This window comes from Terrapene carolina, unplaced genomic scaffold, assembly GCF_002925995.2.
Source record: "Terrapene carolina triunguis isolate 2854851 unplaced genomic scaffold, T_m_triunguis-2.0 Scaffold210, whole genome shotgun sequence".
In the NCBI taxonomy this organism is placed as follows: Eukaryota; Metazoa; Chordata; order Testudines; family Emydidae; genus Terrapene; species Terrapene triunguis.
Window position 1 is genome coordinate 16,896,363 of NW_020664561.1, and position 20,591 is coordinate 16,916,953.

Below are 20,591 nucleotides of genomic sequence, written 5' to 3' on the forward strand. Positions count from 1 at the left end.
ACAGAGCCCCGTGGCCTCCGCGCGTAGGAGCCGGACCTGCTATCGGCTGCTTCCGGGGCGCAGCGTGGTGTCAGAACAGGTAGGGACTAGCCTGCCTTATCCAGGCAGCACCGCCAATGGGACTTTTAACGGCCAGGTCGGTGGTGCTGAGCAGAGCCACAGCGACCCAGTGCCTTACGTTCCACAACCCAGTACTGGGTCACGACCCGTAGGCTGAAAAACACTGCTCTAGCTGCCATTGCAATACAATTATTAGCTGCTGCTATTTGAGTTATATGCTGTAGATTATTTCTTCTTTCTGGATCTCGGGGCAGTGGTGGTGTTCATTGTCTTCATGGAATAAATCAGAATCCTCTTGGGAAAAAAATTGCAGTCCTCAAAGTTGTGTTCTTTGCTAGCTTCTGGTTGTTCTAATGTCCTAATGCTTTACAATCTTTATGCTAGTGCTTTTAAGGACCCAGCATGTCTGCTCACCTTTAGGAAAAGTGTTCCATCTGTGTCCATTTCTGTTCCACTTGAAGTTCATATACTGCAGAGGATTCAGCAATAAAGCTGATAACTATTGAAGATATTATATATAAATCTTCATTACAGACTTATGTGAAGGATAGACTGCATTAAATTTGCAGGTCATTGTGTGTATTATGCTGGGAGAGGCAGCAACTGCCATTGTTAAATTTGAATAATCAGGTATAATTTGAGGGTATGTCTACATGGCGAAATTAGGTCGGTTTTTATAGAAGTCGATCTTTAGAAAGCGATTTTATACAGTCGATCGTGTATGTCCCCACTAAGTGCAGTAGGTTGGCGGAGTGCATCCTCAATACCGTTGCTAGCATCGATTCACGGAGTGGTGCACTGTGGGTAGCTATCCCACAGTCCCGCTGCCCATTGGCATTCTAGGTTAAGCTCCCAGTGCCTGATGGGGCAAAAACATTGTTGCGGGTGGTTTTGGGTACATGTTGTCAGTCTCCCCTCCCTTCCTTTCTCCCTCTTTGAAAGCAACGGCAAACAATCGTTTCGTGCTTTTTTCCCCTGGGTTACCTGTGCACACACCATAGCACGGCAAGCATGGAGCCCGCTCAGCTCAGCTGTGCTGTTGTGAGCATTGTAAACACCTCGCGCATTATCCTGCAGTATGTGCAGACCATGGCTAGGAGCCACTAGCACAAGGACGATTGTGAGGAGGACATGGACACAGATGTTTCTGAAAGCACGAGATGTGGCAGTTGGGATATCATGGCAGCAGTGGGGCAGGTTGATACAGTGGAATACTGATTCTGGACCTGGCAAACAAGCACAGACTGGTGGGACTGCATAGTGTTGCCGGTATGGGATGATTCCCAGTGACTGCAAAACTTTTGCATGCGTAAGGCCACTTCCATGGAACTGTGTGAGTTGCTTTCCCCTGCCCTGAAGCGCAGGAATACCAAGATGAGAGCTGCCCTGACAGTTGAGAAGCGAGTGGCGATAGCCCTGTAGAAGCTTGCAACGCCTGACTGCTACCGATCAGTCGGGAATCAATTTGGAGTGGGCAAATCTACCGTGGGGGCTGCTGTGATCCAAGTAGCCAAGGCAATCAGTAACCTCCTGCTAACAAGGGTAGTGACTCTGGGAAATGTGCAGGTCATAGTGGATGGCTTTGCTGCAATGGGGTTCCCTAACTGTGGTGGGGGGATAGGTATATATGCATTCCATCTATCTTGGCACCGGACCACCTTGCCAAACAGTACATAAACAACAAGGGATACTTCTCAATGGTGCTGTAAGCACTGGTGGATCACAAGGGACTTTTCACCGACATCCACGTGGGATGGTCGGGAAAGGTGCATGACACTCGCATCTTTAGGAACTCCGGGCTGTTCGAAAAGCTGCAAGAAGGGACTTTCTTCCCAGACCAGAAAATTACCACTGGGGATGTTGAAATGTCAATAGTTATCCTTGGGGACGCAGCCTACCCCTTGCTCCCATGGCTTATGAAGCCATACACAGGCACCCAGGACAGTAGTAAGGAGCAGTTCAACTACAGGCTGAGCAAGTTCAGAATGGTGGTAGAATGTGCCTTTGGACGTTTAAAAGTTCGCTGGCACTGTTTTTTGACTAGGTTAGACCTCAGCGCAACTAATATTCCCATTGTTATTGCTGCTTGCTGTGTGCTCCATAATATCTGTAAGAGTAAAGGGGAGACGTTTATGGTGGGGTGGAAGGTTGAGGCAAATCGCCTGGCGGCCAATTTTGAACAGCCAGACACCAGGGTGATTAGAAGAGCACAGCTAGGCGCGCTGCGCATCAGAGAGGCTTTGAAAAACAGTTTCATGACTGACCAGACTATGGTGTGACAGTTGTGAGTGTTTCTCCTTGATACAAAACCGCCCCCTTCGTTGAATGTACTTCCCTGTAAGCCAGTCCCCCTCCCCGCTTCGACCACAGCTGGAAAAGGAAATAAAATCCCTATTGTTTTGAATCAATTCATTCTTTATTTTTTTTAAAAAAAAGAGGAGGGAGATCACTGACAAGGTAGCCTGGATGGGGTGGGGGGGCGGGGGAGGGAAGGACAAGGCCACATTGCTTATTGTAGCCACGCTACAAATCAAAGCTGTTTGAATAACAGCCTTCTGTTGCTTGGGCCATCCTTTGGAGCTGAGTGGCTGGGTGCCCGGAGCCTTCACCCCTTCACCCCCCCCCGCCCCAGTTCTTGAGCGTCTGGATGAGGAGGATATGGAACTTGGCGAGGAGGGCAGGCAGTTATACAATGGATGCAGCGGGGGTCTGTGCTCTGGTTGCCTTTCCTGCAGCTACACCAGACACCTGATCATGTCCGTTTGCTTCCCCATTAGCCTCAGCATCTCCTCTTGCGTGTTCTGATCACGCTCACTGAGTGCTTTCCTGGCCTCTGCCACCGAATGCTTCCATGCATTAGGCTGTGCCCTATCAGTGCGGGAGGACTGCATGAGCTCTTAAAAACATGTCATCGCGAGTGTGTTTTTTTTCGCCTTGTAATCTGCGATAATCTCAGGGACGGAGTTGATGCGGGGAGCATAGAAACATTTGCACTTGCAGGGGGTATAAAAAGGGAGAGTAAAATTTAAGAAGATACATTTGTGAGAACAAAGGGGAGACTCTTTCACAGTGAATCAAGCAATTCACATCAAACAGCACATGTGTTTTAGGTAGAAGGTCGCATTTTGCCTTTTATATTGAGTGCCTGCCGGTATGGTGACACATCACACATGGCTGGGCAACAGAATTCTATTTCCAGGGAGCCATGGTAAGCCACCTCTGCCCCCACTGCGTGGCTATTCTCCCGGATGATCTCTTGGTGCGGTAAAGTGTTCTACCGTGGAGGACAAAATAAGGCAGCCCTCCCCAGAAACCTTCTGCAAAGGCTTTCAGAGTACCTCCAGGAGAGCTTCATGGAGATGTCCCCGGCGGATTCCCGCTCCATCCCCAGACACGTTAACAGACTTTTCCAGTAGCTGAACTGGCCGCGAATGTATCCCAATTCTTCAGGGCAAATCAAACATTAAACACACTTGCTTTTAACCCCTGGAGTGTAGTTACAAATGTGCACTCACCAGAGGTGCCTTCTCCGCCTTCAGGGTCTGGGAACGATTCGCCCTGGGAGGTTATTGGCTCCAGAGTGATGAAACGGTCCTGGCTGCTGGGGAGAACGAATTCTCCACTTGCCTGCTGGGCATTCTCCTTCTCCTCCTCATCCACAAAATCCTCCTCCGTGTTGTGTGTGCAGGTGTCCACGGACAGTGGTGGGGTACTGGTAGGGTCCCCCCCTAGAATGGCATGCAGCTGATCATAGAAGCGGCATGTATGGGGCTGTGACCCGGAGCGACCGTTTGACTCCTTTGTCTTGTGGTAGGCTTGCCTGAGCTCCTTAACTTTCACACGGCACTGCTGGTGTAGCCTCTCTCCACTATGCCCTGTGTGATTTTGGCATATCTATCAGCATTTCTTCTGCTGGTTCGGAGTTCTGCCTGCACAGATTCTTCTCCCCATACAGCAATCAGATCCAGTGTCTCCTGTTCGCTCCATGCTGGAGCTCGTTTGTGATTCTGGGACTGCATGGTCACCTGTGCTGCTGAGCTCGCCACGCTGACCAAACAGGAAATGAAATTCAAAATTTCCCAGGGCTTTTCCTGTGTACCTGGCTAGTGCATTGGAATTGAAAATGCTGTCCGGAGCGGTCACATTGGAGCACTCTGGGATTGCTCCTGTAGGCCAATACCATCGAATTGCACAGCGCTGCGTCTGCACTACCCCAAATTTGACCCAGGAAGGTCGATTTTTAGCACTACTCCCCTCGTCGGGAAGGAGTACAACAGTTGATTTTGAGAGCCCTTTAGGTCGGCGGAACGGGGTTGGTTGTGTAGCCGCATTGCTTATAAAATCGACCTAACGCGGCTAAATTCGACCTAACCTCATAGTGTAGACCAGGCCTACGCCTCTGTTCTCACTTGCTCCGATCTCTCTGAAATTTACAATGCTTGATTTCTAGCCAAAGATAACCTTATTTTGTCTCTTGAAGTTTGTGGGGAAATGGTATAGTAGCTTTTGGATATGTCTATATCGGTATCATGGGCTTTGATTGCAACTCGTGTGGACATACCCGAGCTTTAATCTAGCTAGCTCAGGTACCAGAGCAGTGAAACTGTGACAGCACAGGCTTTAGCGCAGGATAGCCACTCTAGTAATTACCTATACTGCTATGGCTTCACTGCTCTGGTACCTGAACTAGCTAGATTAAAGCTCGGGTATGTCCACACGAGTTGCAGTCACACCCCATGATTGTAGTGTAGACGTACCCATAGAACATAAGGAGAGTATCTGGGTGAGCAAGGGTATTCACTTCCCATTATACAAATTTTTTTGTGAACTGTGTTTTGAATAGCCTTGCAGGTAAATAGGTGAGATGTTGAAAGATGAGGAAACTAGAACTTTGAGACTTTTAAAATGATGCACCGAGCATAATAGTCTTTAATTACATGACATGTTGCTTCTCAAGTAATATTACTTATTTCTACAACTTTTTACTATCACCAGTTACTCTTTAGATTATTAAAAATGAAGAGTTTAAAAAAAAAAAAACACGTACCACTACTTACACTGTTGACTTTTTTTTTTTTTTTTTTTTTTTTTTTTTTTTTTTTTTTACTTCTCTAGGTTTGGAAAATGTTAATGAAAGTGAAACTTAATAGTCTATTTTCAATTTAGTAAATTTCACTTACAGGTTCTCCTGCACTAGCACAGTACTGCAGTGCTTGGGTTGCAAGCTCTGCAAGGACGTGTTTTTGTTTGGGGAGGGGGGAACCCCCAAAACCAAAACAATTTCAACAAGAATTTAAAAAAACAAAAAAAAGCCAAACCTCTATTAGACTTACGTTTCCTAAATAATGTTGTTTGGGGCTAAATTTTACCTCTTTGAGTATATTTAAGAGTTAAAGACAAGGGAGAAAAAATATTTCCATGTGAGATTTTAAACCCTCTTTCCCCCCCACCCCTTCCCAAAACCTGGAGTATTATAGAGATGAACTACAGAGCAACTCGAAAGGTGCTTTATATTACACTGTGATTATCTTTAAAAATCAATACCAACCTCATAGTCTTTTGTGTTTTGTTTTTTTTCCCCCTAAAGTGTTCCCCACAAAGAGATTATGTGATTCTCGCTATTCGAACACCTCCAAGAGAAGAGCAAAATGAAAGCAACAAAAATTATCATCCAAAATTGGCTGACATTGATGAAGAATGGGTAACAGGACATGCTAGTCAGGTAAACCACTTTCAGAAGATGTATAGTTAGTGTAAGAAATAAGTTTGAAATTCTTCTTAACTTCAAATCCTAATTTTATGCATAAAAGAGTCTTCTCAAGAGTCCTTTGATGGCACTGATTTTGTTAATTGATCAAAACTTGCACAACTACAACCAATATTAAAAGTAGTATATTTACATCTTTTCTGCAAAGCAGGTGGCACTGTAGTTTTTGGGCACAAAACTTGCATGAAATATATGATGATAAAATGGAAGAATAGAGTATTTTTAAATTAAGAGAATGGGAAGGTGAGAAATAGCCTTGCTAATTTTAGTCTTGCAGTTTATTCTACATCTGGGTTCTGATACCTTAAAAAAAATCCATAGTAAACCAAGTGATATAGTTTATAGAACTTTATAATCATAATAGTAATTAATAATTTGCTTTTCTGTTTATTTTGTAAGTTGTCTAGAATGCTCCCAGGAGGACTGCTAGTTCTTGGTGTATTTATTGTTGCAGCTCCAGAGCTGGCAAAAGACATCCAAAATGCTTTGCGCAAGGTAAGTGCATAGATAAAGTCCACAGGAAGGAGCTGGATTTTTTTTTAATTTGTGCAGCAGAGTAATTTTCTATCACTGCGGTCTTAGCTGTATTTATTAATTGGGTTCACTGAAACAGAAATCAAAAATATCCCAGATAAATGGTTTGCAGTAAAAGGTTGCCTGAATTTTTCAACATGGGCAAAACAATATATATTTCTACAACATTATTCTCGGAAACATCTGTAACCATTTTGACTAAAATTTTCCAAAAAAAAAAAAAAAAAAATCGGCCTGAGGCAGACACCTGGCATATAAAATTTCAGTCCCAGTGATTAAAGTTTGACAAAGCGCAACTGAAAAGAAGCTCTTATAATGGGAAGTGTGGGGCAGCTTTTATATTTGGCAGTGCTACCAGTCACACCAGTAACCTATATATCAGTGGAAGCATTATGATTGTTACTCAATATTGGGACAGATACTTCTGTAGATAACTTACCCAAGATGTGGCAAAGGACAAAATTTAAGTGATTCTTTCATCTCTATTATTGTTATATAACTTTATTTGATGTATTGTCTTTTTCATACCAACTGTCTTCCAAATTGTCTGACAGAGTTAAATGGTTGAAGTGGGAACAGGAAATGTGGAGGCAAATGAGACTTTAAGTTTTCAGGTGTGGTCTGAAGAGACAGTTGGTGAGATGGAGAGATATGAGAAAGCTGTTGCAAATATCAGAAGCTGCAGGGAAGGCAGTCAGATTGTATTGAGAAACTGAGAGAAGAGGAAGGTGAAGAAAGAAACCAGGTCTATGAGCGGGGCATGAGCAAGTCTATGAAGAGTTTTTTAAAACGTGCAAAATGAATTAAGTCAGTAGATTGTTTTGTTTTGAAGATTTGTATGATAGTGGTTGTGCTGCTTTGTACTGTTATACCAATAGAATAAAAACCATCAGGATCTGATTAAGAGGGATAAGGCAAAGATGCCACATTTATTGTAAATATACTGATAAAGCAAAAGATAAAAGTAAACAACGTTGTTTGACTACTTATTTCTTATATACATACACACACACACACACACACACACACACACACACACACATATATAGAGAGAGAGAGAGGGAGAGAGAGAGATTCATTCACACAATCATTCATTCAAGTTCTGTATAGGTGTTATAGTTACCAGCCTAGAAGTTGCTCATGCCAAGTTACTGGCCAGGTATCTTGGTCATGAGGATGGAGCCGAGTCTGTGTCAGGTGCACCTGAAGCTCCTGGAGGTTGGCAGCAGAACCAGAGACTCAGTCATCAGTCTTTAGAGTCCATTCTTAAAGGAATTAATTCCTATGTTAGTCTATGGGAACTGTTTCATCCTGCTGTTGCTGACTCAATCAGCAGATGGCACATTCCTGTCCAAAGTGGCACATTCCTGGTGGCTCCACACTGTCCAAAGTTTGTGTTTCTCATCCTTCCAGGTGATGGGGTGGATCCCAGTTTACCCTCAGGGGGTTGTCTGGTGGTCCTACTTGACACATTCTTCGGCCGATGGATACTCCCTTTCTAGGCTGGCACCTCCCTAACCATCCATGTATATCAAGCATTCATCAACATACATTACATATCTTAACCATATTTTAATTTACTGTCTCCACCACTTTCAGGGTGTGTGCTAATTCATTTGAGACTCCCGGCCCTTTAATCACAGAGGGTGGGGGTCTGTCCTAGGAGCCCTTGAATGAAGTGAAAGTCACTTAACAGCTTATAGTGTTTGTTTACATTGTATCAATTACTTCAAGAACAAAGTCAATTAACTTGTTTGTAAGTTTTACATAGTAATAAAGTATCTTTCATAGGATAGATACAATCAATGGTTTCTACAGACAGTAGCTTACAAGTTTTAACAGAAGACCCAAGAGATTTTTGTACTTGGTGAAACTGTTGGATTTTAAAGTGTGGGGGACAAACTATGAGGGGGTCACTGTCACTTGGGGGAATCACTGTTAGTACCTTCTTTTATATCCCTACATTGTCGCATGTACAGAAAGCTGCTGTTCAATGTAAAGTCTGCATATTAGATATTTTCATTAACATCATCTCCAGCTCTTGAGTCTTTCATATGTGATGTTTCAGACATTTAACGGCTGCACCAACCTAACTAAAACCACATATTTTTAGTTCCTGTACCATCTGAAAATGGGATGATCTGAGACTAGCCAACCTTCAGACTGTCCGATTTCATGTTAGATTATAATTAAAAGCCATAAAGTCCTTGGAAAATGGATGCTGGCATCGGAGTGGCAGTTCCCAAGGGTTTGCACAAATCTTTCCATCAGTTTCAGTTTGTATATTTGCAGCCTGTGCATTTGCAAATATTCAAGTTTTGGTTCTATTACAAAGTGTTACACAGCTGAGAAACTGACCTATAGCGAAAATGACATGCTATTTTGCTTTAAAACTGAAATACAGGGCTGTTTTCAGTAATTATAACTACTTGCTTAAATTTTTGTTTGTGCTATGAAGAAAAATCCTATAACATTTTTTTCTTCTTCAGCTAGTTTTTTCAGTAGAAAAGTCTATAATTAAAAAGAGGCTCTGGAATTTTACTGAGGAGGAGGTCTCTGACAGAGTGGCTCTTCACGTTTGTTCTGCTACAAAGAAGTATCCTTCTATAGCAAAAATATAATGTAGTCTTTTGATACAGTGTATTGAAATATAATATAGGGCAGGAGCTAACTAATCTGTCTGGTCTAATTGTATACTTATTGCCACCCAAAAACTTTATTATCTTTGTGTCAAGGGTTGCTAGGATGGATATTCCATTAACACAAATCATAAAAAGCAAGGCATCTGCTCTGCACTCAACTTATCAGTTCCCCTGCTCCTGTCCTTCCACCATTCACAGCCCACATTTCCACCCTCACTCTGCTCAACTGATGTGCAGCCATAACTTTTGAGCATGTTTACCGGTTATATGGTCATGCGTTTTGATTGATTTTAGGGTTGGTGTGGCCTCGGTAAATTACATTATATTAATTTTTGTATGATGCATGTAAATAGGTGGGTATGGTGTCCGATTGCAAATAGTAAATGCAGGATGTTTTTCTGTTACGTTTTATATGAAAGGGTAATCTCTATTTGGTAGTAATTTTCATGTAGAAGTTACACTAGTGCACACAGATTTCCATTCTGTGTTACATTTATTGTCGGAGTTGAAGGCTATACACTGGTTGTTCAGAATGAGGATAAAGATATAGGGGTTTCTATTGGTGGAAGGAAGTTGAGGAAAAAGAGGGTGGACAGCAGGGAGGGGCCTGGATGGGGAAGCACAAGGGAGTAGAGATCTCTTTTAATGAACCACTTATGGCTCATCAGAAAGGAGAGCCTCTTCCCAGCAACATCTTCAGATTTTCCCTTGCACTCTCTATGCATATTGCTACTTCTCACCATGCCCCGCTACTTCACTCCCACGTTCAGTTTGTAAAAGTGATGTTCTTGTTTTAAATATCAAAGGCACCCAAAATAACATCTGATGTCTTTCTATGTGGCACTGTAACTTGCAATTGTAATAATCAGTCTTTAAACTATTTTTTATTATGGTGGGGAAGTAACAGGCATGGTTGGAAGAATGTTGTGGGTCAGTGAAATAGCTGTGCAGGTGAGGATCATGGGGAAGAACTGAGGCTCAACCGATTTTATAGGGGGCGAAGTGTTGCTCTGGAGGAGGCCAGGAGAGAAAGCACAATTGTAGAGAAGTATGGGAGACATCAGGGCTTGCAGGTGAAAATACATACCACCATTGGTAGCTATCCATGTGAATAGCTATCAGTGTTGATACATATTTGAAAGGCAGTTACATCATTCCTGTAGTACTTGTAGTTTACAAGTGAAACTTTTTTTTTTTTATTCCCATCAATGTGAGAACATTCTCTACAATATTAAAAACTTGGCTGTGAAAAATAAGAAGATAGTAAACGTAGATGATAAATTGCAAGTTAATTTAAAATATTTGTTTTTTATTTGTTCCTTTTAAGCATATTTCATTGAATTTTTTCCTTAATTAGTAAAGGATACTTTGTCGAACCTATGATATGCAAGATCCAAAGGTAAGATTGACTATTGTATTCAAGACTTATAAAGTTCAGAAGAAATGGATTTTATTTCAGATTTGTAACATTGTATTAAGCCATATATTTGTTACATTTTAAAAATAAAACCCTGCTTTTCCTCCCAGAGTTCAGCTAAGCCAGCAGACTGGAAGTACCAAAGTGGCCTGTCTGCCTTCTGGCTGTCTTTGGAATGCACAATTAATGTTAATATCCACATCCCACTTTCTGCTACATCAGTCAACTATGAACTAGAGAAAAATACAAGGGTAACTAAACAATAACAATACAGTATTTCTTACTCCTTTAATATTGTACATACTATTGTACTGCTTAGAAATGAATAATGTGTTATGAAAATATGGAGTAGATAGGGGAATAGAATTAATGATTTGTTACTGGCAGTTAAATCTATAAGGTAATAAGTTCCTTATGCACAACTCACTTGCTGCATTAAGCATAAAAAAGCATAAGGAGATAAATCTTTTTAGATTTTTATTTTCCTGTGTCTGTTTAATTTAAATTATTCAGAAACATTATTAGGAGTGTGTAAAGAAGATAGCAGCTTTCCTTTTTCTCTTCATTCGATGCAGGATCTGGTTTTGATAGGATTTGAAAATGGGGTGCTCTCATTGCCCATTCACTATTAATAGGCCCCACCCCTATCTTATGGAAAAATAAAATCCAGGTGTCATGTCCTCAGTATAGGTGGTTATGCAAATTAGCTTTATTTTTAGGCCAATAAAGATTAAAATTAATATTTCTATTTACTTTAGGAAATGTAGATTAAGAGGTGTCTTGTGAGTAGTATGTTGTCCATCAGTATGATACAGATGGATGAGAGGTCTGAAATTGGTTAGGATTTGTTAATGTCTTTCTTTGGCTAATGATTTAAATATGCATTACAGTAGTTTTAGAGTGTTGGTGGGGTTTGTGGCAATATTCAAACAAAAGTGTAGTTTATTTTTAGAGATGCTTTCTTCCCAAAATATATACTTACAATCTTTCTGTGTTTTTGGTTTTTAAAGAACGGATTAACCCGGTGGGCGAAACAGATAGAGGAAGGTGTTTTTCTGATCAACGGGCAAGCTAAAGACGATGACACAGAGCTATTGGAAGGGCAGGTGTGTGCTGTATAGCATGGAATTAATATCCAGGTGTCACTCAAAATGTCTAGTATGGTAATATTAGTGGCTGAAAGGTCTTCTGTAGAATATTTTACTTCTAACTGGCATGTGTCATGTACTTAATATAAAGGATTGCTTTTCTCTTATATAAAAATGGCCATAGTGGGTCAGACGAAAGGTCCTTCTAGCCCAGTATCCTCTCTTCCAACAGTGGCCAATGCCAGGTGCTTCAGAGGGAATGAACAGAACAAGTAATCATCATGTGATCCATCCCCTGTCGCCCATTCCTGGCTTCTGGCAAACAGAGGCTAGGGACACCATCCCTGCCCATCCTGGCTAATAGCCATTGATGGACCTATCCTCCATCAACTTATCTAGTTCTTTTTTGAACCCTGTTATTGTCTTGGCCTTCACAACATCCTCTGGCAAAGAGTTCCACGGGTTGACTGTTTATTGTGTGAAGAGATACTTGCTTTTGTTTGTTTTAAACCTGCTGCCTATTCCCCACCCGTCCTTGAAGCAAAAAAGAGATGATTCTAGCAGTAGTGAAAAGAAGGATAAGTTAGGGAGGACTGGTGTATAAGAACTCTGCCCATATGCTGAAGATTAGATTGACTTTTATGGGTGACTTCAACAGCTTTATTGCTGTTGCAGTTTTTGGAGCTAAAGAGCGAGCCACTCAAGAAGATTCTCATGAGATCATCTAAAACTGTGCAGTTGTTTTGGTACTAAAACCACTACTAATAATTTTTTCCCAAAGATTCCTAACATTTAGTTAACTGTGTCCTTAAGGTTGTTTCGATATCTCAATTTTCTTTCTAAAATCTACAAACTGGTACTACAGTGCTACGGGCCAGTGGAGCACCTAGATATGGTAGACACAGATAAATGCTCTATATATTTCATATACCATTTTTTCCTTTCTTTTATCTCAGAAAAAGTCTTCAAGAGGAAATATTCAACACAGTATTCAACCCTTTGATGTGAAGGTTCTGACGCAATTGGTAAGCATTGTGTGTGGAAAATGCCGGTAAAGTTAAGTGCAGTATTTCATAAAGCTGTATTCTCAGATACCTAATCTAAAAAAGGGACATGAAATAAAAATTGAAAATGATGTGGTTTTTTTTTTTTTTTTTTTTTTTTTAAATAACTACTCCCCACTATAGGGAGTAATTCTTGTTCAAATTAACATAATTCTGGTACTTAGGGACTTATCCAAGTTATTGACTTCAGTGGGAGTATCAGGTCCTGATAGAACACCTAACATCTGAGGATCATGTAGTATAGTTGGAGGGGAGGGAAACTGAGGCCTAGAGATGTCAAGTTCTGTAAACTGCTCATCTTGGACAGAATCCTGCACCTACAAGGCTCCATTTACTTCAGTGGGGCTTTGTGTGGCTGTATGGGATAACATGCATGAAAAAGGTTTATAGATCTTAAGGCCAGAAGGGACCGTTGTGCTCATCTAGTCTGACCTTCTATATAACACAGACCATATCATTTTTATCAAGTGGTTTCTGATTCAAGCCCATACCTTCTGGTTGAGCTAGAGCATATATCTTTTAGAACACTGGCTCTCAACCTTTTCGGTCTATTGTACCCCTTTCAGGAGTCTGATTTGTCTTGTGTACACCCAAGTTTCACCTCACTTAAAAACTACTTGCTTACAAAATCAGATCCAAAAATGGAAAAGTGTTGCAGCGCACTATTACTGACAAATTGCTTACTTTCTTTTTGCCATATAATTACAATATTTACGTTCCTATTGATTTATTTTATATTTACATATCAGTGTATTGTATAGAGCAGTATAAACAAGTCATTATATGAAATTTTAGTTTATACTGACTTTGCTAGTGCTTTTTATGTAGCCTGTTGTAAAACTAGGCAAATATCTAGATGAGTTGATGTACTCCCAGAAGACCTCTGAGTACCCTCAGGGGTACACATACCTCTGGTTGAGAACCACTGTTTTAGAAGACAGTCATCCAGTCTGATTTTAAAGACTTCAGGTGATGAAGAATCCATTACATTCCTAGTTAAGTTGATTCAGTGGTTTATTTACTCTCCCTTCCAAAAAAAAAAAAAAAAATGCCAAAAAGCGCCTTATTTCAAATGGCTTTTGTGATCAGGGCCCAAGTGGCCTGTTGAAGGTTACGCACAATTCATGACATCTTTAAATTTAATCAAAATAGTAATAATGCAAGTTATTTTTCTTGTGAGACATGCCCATTTATGCTCTATGCAAAGGGCAGATGTTTACAGTCAAGCTATCTGTCTCCAACAATATTGTTTATACTGGAATCACTAATTGTTCTGTGAACGTCTTTGGGGTAGTCAAGGGAGAGCATCGGACTGAAGGGATTTCCATAATGGTCTCCCTCTTGCCACAGAAACATTATAGTTTGCCCTAAAATAGGTTAAGGACTCCATGGATATTAGCTTTGATATGACCAGATAAAATATCTCTTCCTAATTAATTCTAGGACTGGTGGATGACTCTGCTTTAAGAAAAATACTCAAACACCACAACGTAGATATTCTAGATTATACTTACTAATACAGTAAGTAGACAAACTTTCCGTCACTTAAAAAAAGGCTTCAAAAAATAGTGTACAAGGGAGGCTACTGGAAAGATACTGTATTAATATTAGCAACAAGCTGTTTGAAAATAAAATTAATTCTATAGCCCTAGTATGTGCAAAATGCTTACATGATTTTTTTAGTTGAAACAGTAGTGATCAAACTTCAAAAACAAGCAGAGGGAGCTATTTTCACAACCTTGCTAGCATCACCATTGATGTCTATTTGCATGCTGATGAGAAGTAAACATAAAATACATTAATTGCAAGAAAGTATAAGTTCCTGGAAAAGCAAATTTTAAAGAGTTTACCAACTGGAAAAGGACAAAACTGTTAAGACAGATCTTCATATTTAAGTTACTTGCTAAAAGGTATAAACTGTGAGGGGGAAATAACACATTTTACCAAGTACTTAACATTTTAAGTGCTGTTAATTGAAATATGTTGTGGCTTCATGACTGACCATATTGCAGATGCATAGCTAACATTATAATTGAAATGCGTTTATCTTTCAGTCCCAGAGTTCAGGCCATAGATCTACAGCAACAGTGCAAGTCTGCAGTGGTTTCATAAATCTTAAAGGTGCTGTGAAATGCAGAGCTTACATCCATAATAACAAGCCGAAAGTTAAAGATGCTATTCAGGTATTGAATGTAGTGATCACTCTCCTTCATTGCTTTTCCCAAATATTTTACTGGAACCATAAAATTATTGTTCTACCTTTGCCTTTGGTAGGATAATAGAGGTCCAAACTGGGCTCCAAAAATTCTGAACTCCAGACAGCTAGAGTGATAGTTTGGAATTTTTGGAAGTCCTTTTTATTGTGCAAGAAAATAAATTTTTCAAAAGTTTAATTTTATTTATAAGCAGTTCATTTTAGGTCTCTTCTAGTGGTTTTTTGGTTTTTTTTTTTTGTCCTCCTAAGAAATCCTAACTTACTCTTAGTCTAGTGGTGGTAATGCTTGGTGTAAAGTTTTCTTAAAATTAAAGGAATGACTTTTGTATGTTACGTATTTTTGTACTTGCTAGAGGAAAAATGTAGGCAGATTAGATATTCCAGCTACTCTCTTAAAATGTACTTGAAGGAGTAGTACTTCTAAATCAAAGTGATCTTTTCTGTTGTCCTGCTGCACTTCTAATATTGTCCAAAAAAGTACTGAACATGGACAGTCAGTATTTTTCCATGTTGCAACCTTCTGCGTGGTAACAGACCACATGTTTTGAAATCATACATATAATCTCCTACTTCTGTTCGTAGTTGCTATATGCCGATGGGAGAAAGCTGTCCCATTGACATAATTAAACCTCCCCCAACGAGGGGCAGTAGCTATGTCGGTGGGAGAGTGTCTCCCGCTGCCATAGTGCTGTCCACACTGGCGCTTCTGTTGGTGTAACTTATGTCGCTCAGAGGGGTGTTTTTTCATACCCCTGAGTGACATACGTTATACCGACAAAAGTTGCTAGTGTAGACATAGCCAAACTAAAGACAAAGGATAAAATTCAAGCCCCATTGGACACTGAACCCACAAAGTGTGTAAGAGTTTTGCCATAATCTTGTCCCCATTAATGTTCATAATTAAAATACATTAAAATCAATAACACAACACAGAGTATATTGTGACTTGATGAAGCAGGTTTTATAAATTTAACATTACTAACTTTTGACTAGAAACACCTTTTTAAAATCAAACTAGCATTCCAAATAACTAAAAAGCACCATAAACAGATAACTTCTATTTCGTTTAACAAAAGGAAACCCCCTAACCACATAAAACAGTTTTATTTAACATACCAGTTATAGTAACGGGCTATATTGTACTCTAATTGGTTTCGATGGAGTGAGTGGTTTTAATGCAGGAGGAACGTATGTGAGAGCAGTATTTGTCTCGATAGCCTAATTATTCTATCACCACTTTCTGTGTGGAGTGCCAAACACTTCAGACATTAATGAATTAAGGCTATGTCTACACTACGAAATTAGGTTGATTTTATAGAAGTCAATTTTTAGGAATTGATTTTATACAGTCGATTGTGTATGTCCCCACTAAGGGCAATAAGTCGGCGGAATGCATCCTCACTACCGTGGCTAGCATTGACTCACGGAGCGGTGCACTGTGGGAAGCTATCCCATAGTTCCCGCAGTATCTGCTGCCCGTTGGAATTATGGGTAAGCTCCCAATGCCTGATGAGGCAAAAACATTGTCGCGGGTGGTTTTGGGTACATGTCGTCACTCTCCTTCCTCCCTCCCTCTGTGAAAGCAACTGCAGACAATCATTTCGTGCCTTTTTTCCTGGGTTACCCGTGCAGACGCCATTGCACGGTAAGCATGGAGCCCGCTCAGCTCACCGCTGCTGTTGCAAGCATTGTAAACACTTTGCTCATTATACTGCAGTATGTGCAGAACCTGGCTAAGAGATGGCAGCACAAGGACGATTGTGATGAGGACATGGTAACAGGCGTTCCTGAAAGCACGGCTGTGGCAAATGGGACATCATGGCAGAAGTGGGGCTGGTTGATACAGTGCAATGCCGATTCTGGGCCCGGCAAACAAGCACAGACTGGTGGGACCACATAGTGTTGCAGGTATGGGATGATTCCCAGTGGCTGGGAAACTTGCGCATGCGTAAGACCACTTTCCTGGAACTCTGAGTTGCTTTCCCCCACCCTGAAGCGCAGGAATACCAAGATGAGAGCTGCCATGACTGTTGAGAAGCAAGTGGCGATAGCACTGTGGAAGCTTGCAATGCCTAACTGCTACCGGTCAGTCGGGAATCAATTTGGAGTGGGCAAATCTACTGTGGGGGCTGCTGTGATTCAAGTAGCCAATGCAATCACTGACGTTCTGCTATCAAGGGTAGTGACTCTGGGAAATGTGCAGGTCATAGTGGATGGCTTTGCTGCAGTGGGGTTCCCTAACTGTGGTGGAGCGATAGATGGAACGCATATCCCTATCTTGGCACCGGACCACCTTGCCAAACAGTACGTAAACCACAAGGGGTTCTTCTCAATGGTGCTGCAAGCACTGGTGGATCACAAGGGACGTTTCATCCACATCCACGTGGGATGGTCGGGAAAGGTGCATGACGCTCGCATCTTTAGGAACTCCGGGCTGCTCGAAAAGCTGCAAGAAGGGACTTTCTTCCCAGACCAGAAAATTACCACTGGGGATGTTGAAATGCCAATAGTTATCCTTGGGGACCCAGCCTACCCCTTGCTCCCATGGCTTATGAAGCCATACACAGGCACCCTGGACAGTAGTAAGGAGCAGTTCAACTACAGGCTGAGCAAGTTCAGAATGGTGATAGAATGTGCCTTTGGACGTTTAAAAGTTCGCTGGCACTGTTTTCTGACTAGGTTAGACCTCAGCGCAACTAATATTCCCATTGTTATTGCTACTTGCTGTGTGCTCCATAATATCTGTAAGAGTAAAGGGGAGATGTTTATGACAGAGTGGGAGGTTGAGGCAAATCACCTGGCTGCCAACTTTGAACAGCCAGACACCAGGGTGATTAGAAGAGCACAAGTTGCTGCACTGCGCATCAGAGAGGCTTTGAAAACCAGTTTCATGACTGACCAGGCTATGGTGTGACAGTTGTGTGTGTTTCTCCTTGATGCAAACCCGCCCCCTTTGTTGATTAAGTCCCTGTAAGCCAACCACCCTCCCCCCTTCGATCACAGCTGGCAAAGGATATAAAGTCACTATTGTTTTGAAACCATGCATTCTTTCTTTATTAATTTAAAAAAAAAAAAAGGGAGATAACTGATAAGGTATCCAGGGTGGAATGGAGGAGGAGGGAAGGACAAGGCCACATTGCTTATTGTAGCCACACTACAAATCAAAACTGTTTGAATGACAGCCTTCTGTTGCTTGGGCCATCCTCTGGGGTGCAGTGGCTGGGTGCCCGGAGCCTCCCTCCCCGTGTTCTTAGGCATCTGGGTGAGGAGGATATCGAACTTGTGGAGGAGGGCAGGCTGTGGTACAGTGGATGCAGCGGCGGTCTGTGCTCTTGTTGGCTTTCCTGCAGCTCCACCAGATAGATGCCTGAGCATGTCCGTTTGCTCCCACATTAGCCTCAGAATTGCATCCTGCCTCTGCTCATCGCGCTCACTTAATGATTTCCTGGACTCTGCCACTGAATGCCTCCATGCATTCAGCTGTATCCTATCAATGCGGGAGGACTGCATGAGCTCGGAAAACATGTCCTCGCAAGTGCGTTTTTTTCGCCTTCTAATCTGCGATAAACTCAGGGATGGAGATGATACGGGGAGCATAGAAACATTTGCACCTGCAGGGGAGATAAAAAGGGAGAGTAAAATTTAAGATGAGAACATTTCTGAGAACAGAAGGGAGACTCTTTCACAGTGAATCAAGCAATTCACAGCAGACAGCACATGTGCTTTAGGTAGAAGGTCGCATTTTGCCTTTTATATTGAGTGCCTGCCGGTATGGTGACACATCACACATGGCTGGGCAACAGAATTCGGTTTCCAGGCAGCCATGGTAAGCCAAAGGGTACGCTGGGTTGACTTCTTCCGCCTTCATAACATGTGGGAATGGTTTCAAACTGCAGCGCCCTCCTTTCCCATAGCAAGCAATGCCGGTTGGGTTTGCCATTTAAAAGGAGGGGCTGTGGTTTTCGGGTGCATGTGCAGCACACGCTTCTTCCCACCCCTCTGCGTGGCTATTTGGAATGATCCCTTCATCCCTCCCCCCGCTGCGTGGCTGTTCTCTGGGATGATCCCTTCATCCCTCCCCCCACCGTGTGGCTATTCTCAGGGATGATCCCTTTTAGCCAAGCGCAAACAGCCCAGCATGAACGGGGTCCTTTTACTGTTCCCTTACAAAAATTCCCCTATTTCAACCAGGTGACCATGAATGATATCACTTTCCTAAGGCTAACACAGAAAGATGCAGACTGAACGTTGCTTGAATGCGACCAAAACCCAGGACCATTCGCTGCCATGCTTTGTGCTGCAATTATTCCAGGCTACTTGCTACTGGCCTGGTGTGGTAAAGTGTCCTACTGTGGAGGATGAAATAAGGCAGCCCTCCCCAGAAACCTTCTGCAAAGGTTTTCAGAGTACCTCCAGGAGAGCTTCATGGAGACGTCCCTGGAGGATTCCCGCTCCATCCCAGACACGTTAACAGACTTTTCCAGTAGCTGTACTGGCCGCAAATGCATCCCAAGTCTTCAGGGCAAATCAAACATTAAACACTGTTGCTTTTAAACCCTGTAGTGTAGTTACAAATGTGCACTCACCAGAGGGGTCTTCTTCGCCTTCAGGGTCAGGGATCCTGCCTTGGGGGATTTGGCTCCAGGGTGATGAAAAGGTCCTGGCTGCCGGGGAGAATGGATTCACCGCTTGCCTGCTGCATATTCTCCTCCTCCTCCTCTTCCTCATCCACAAAATCCTCCTCCGTGTTGCGTGAGACTCCCCCCTTGCAGGTGTCCATGGACGGTGGGGTAGTGGTAGGGTCCCCCCCAGAATGCAGTGCAACTGATCATAGAAGCGGCATGTATGGGGCTCTGACCCAGAGTGACCGTTTGCCTCCTTTGTTTTTTGGTAGGCTTGCCTGAGCTCCTTGACTTTCACACAGCACTGCTGTGTGTCCCTGTTGTAGCCTCTGTCCATCATGCCCTGTGCGATTTTGGCATATGTATTAGCATTTCTTCTTTTTGATCAGAGTTCTGCCTGCACAGATTCTTCTCCCCATACAGCAATCAGATCCGGTGTCTCCTGTTCGCTCCATGCTGGAGCTCGTTTGTGATTCTGTGGGGACTGCATGGTCACCTGTGCTGCTGAGGTCGCCACACTGACCAAACAGGAAATGAAATTCAAAAGTTCCTGGGACTTTTCCTGTGTACCTGGCTAGTGCATCGGAGTTGAAAGTGCTGTCCAGAGCGGTCACATTGGAGCACTCTGGGATCGCTCTCAGAGGACAATAATGTCCATTTGTTTCCGCACTACCACGGATTCGACCCAGCAAGGTCGATTTTAGCGCTACTCCCCTCGCTGCAGAGGAGTACAGAAGTCGATTTTAAGAGCCCTTTATGTCAATGTACGGGGTTGCTTGTGTAGACGCATTCATTATAAAATCGACCTAACCCTGTAGTGTAGACCAGGGCTAAGTTTCTCAAAATCATTGTGGGAATAGGCAAGTTTTAAAGAGAGCCTGTAACTTGGCTAAGAAAACACAGGAAATCTGTGGTAGAGCCAAGAATATAACCCAGTCTCCTGAGTTTGGTCATATGCTTTAATTTCAATATTTAAGCTTATTTAAAACAGATAATAACAAAGCCACACTTCTTGATGATTTGTTGTTATGGTAGGAAAACTGAAAGGGAAATTTTTTTTTTTTTTTTTTGGTCAGGCTTTTTTTTTATTCCTGTTTTTTATATTTTGATTTTGTTAATATATATCACAGTTAAGTTGGCCTAAATGCATAGGACAAACTGAGACTTTTTTTTTTATACACA

The 20,591-nt window shown here is 42.1% G+C and overlaps 1 protein-coding gene across 4 annotated transcripts in view; it reads left to right on the forward strand.

The window, feature by feature from the left end:
* The window catches only part of LOC112103408 (protein odr-4 homolog), a 36,298-nt gene that overhangs the window by 3,235 nt on the left and 12,472 nt on the right, over positions 1-20,591 (forward strand). For all 4 annotated transcript variants that reach the window (XM_024195136.2, XM_024195134.1, XM_024195137.1 and 1 more), the window contains exons 3-10: positions 5,648-5,782; positions 6,227-6,322; positions 8,851-8,957; positions 10,366-10,402; positions 10,531-10,671; positions 11,431-11,526; positions 12,465-12,533; positions 14,627-14,755. In XM_024195136.2, coding sequence (XP_024050904.1) covers positions 5,648-5,782; positions 6,227-6,322; positions 8,851-8,957; positions 10,366-10,402; positions 10,531-10,671; positions 11,431-11,526; positions 12,465-12,533; positions 14,627-14,755 — 810 coding nt within the window. The remainder of the gene's footprint in view (positions 1-5,647; positions 5,783-6,226; positions 6,323-8,850; positions 8,958-10,365; positions 10,403-10,530; positions 10,672-11,430; positions 11,527-12,464; positions 12,534-14,626; positions 14,756-20,591) is intronic.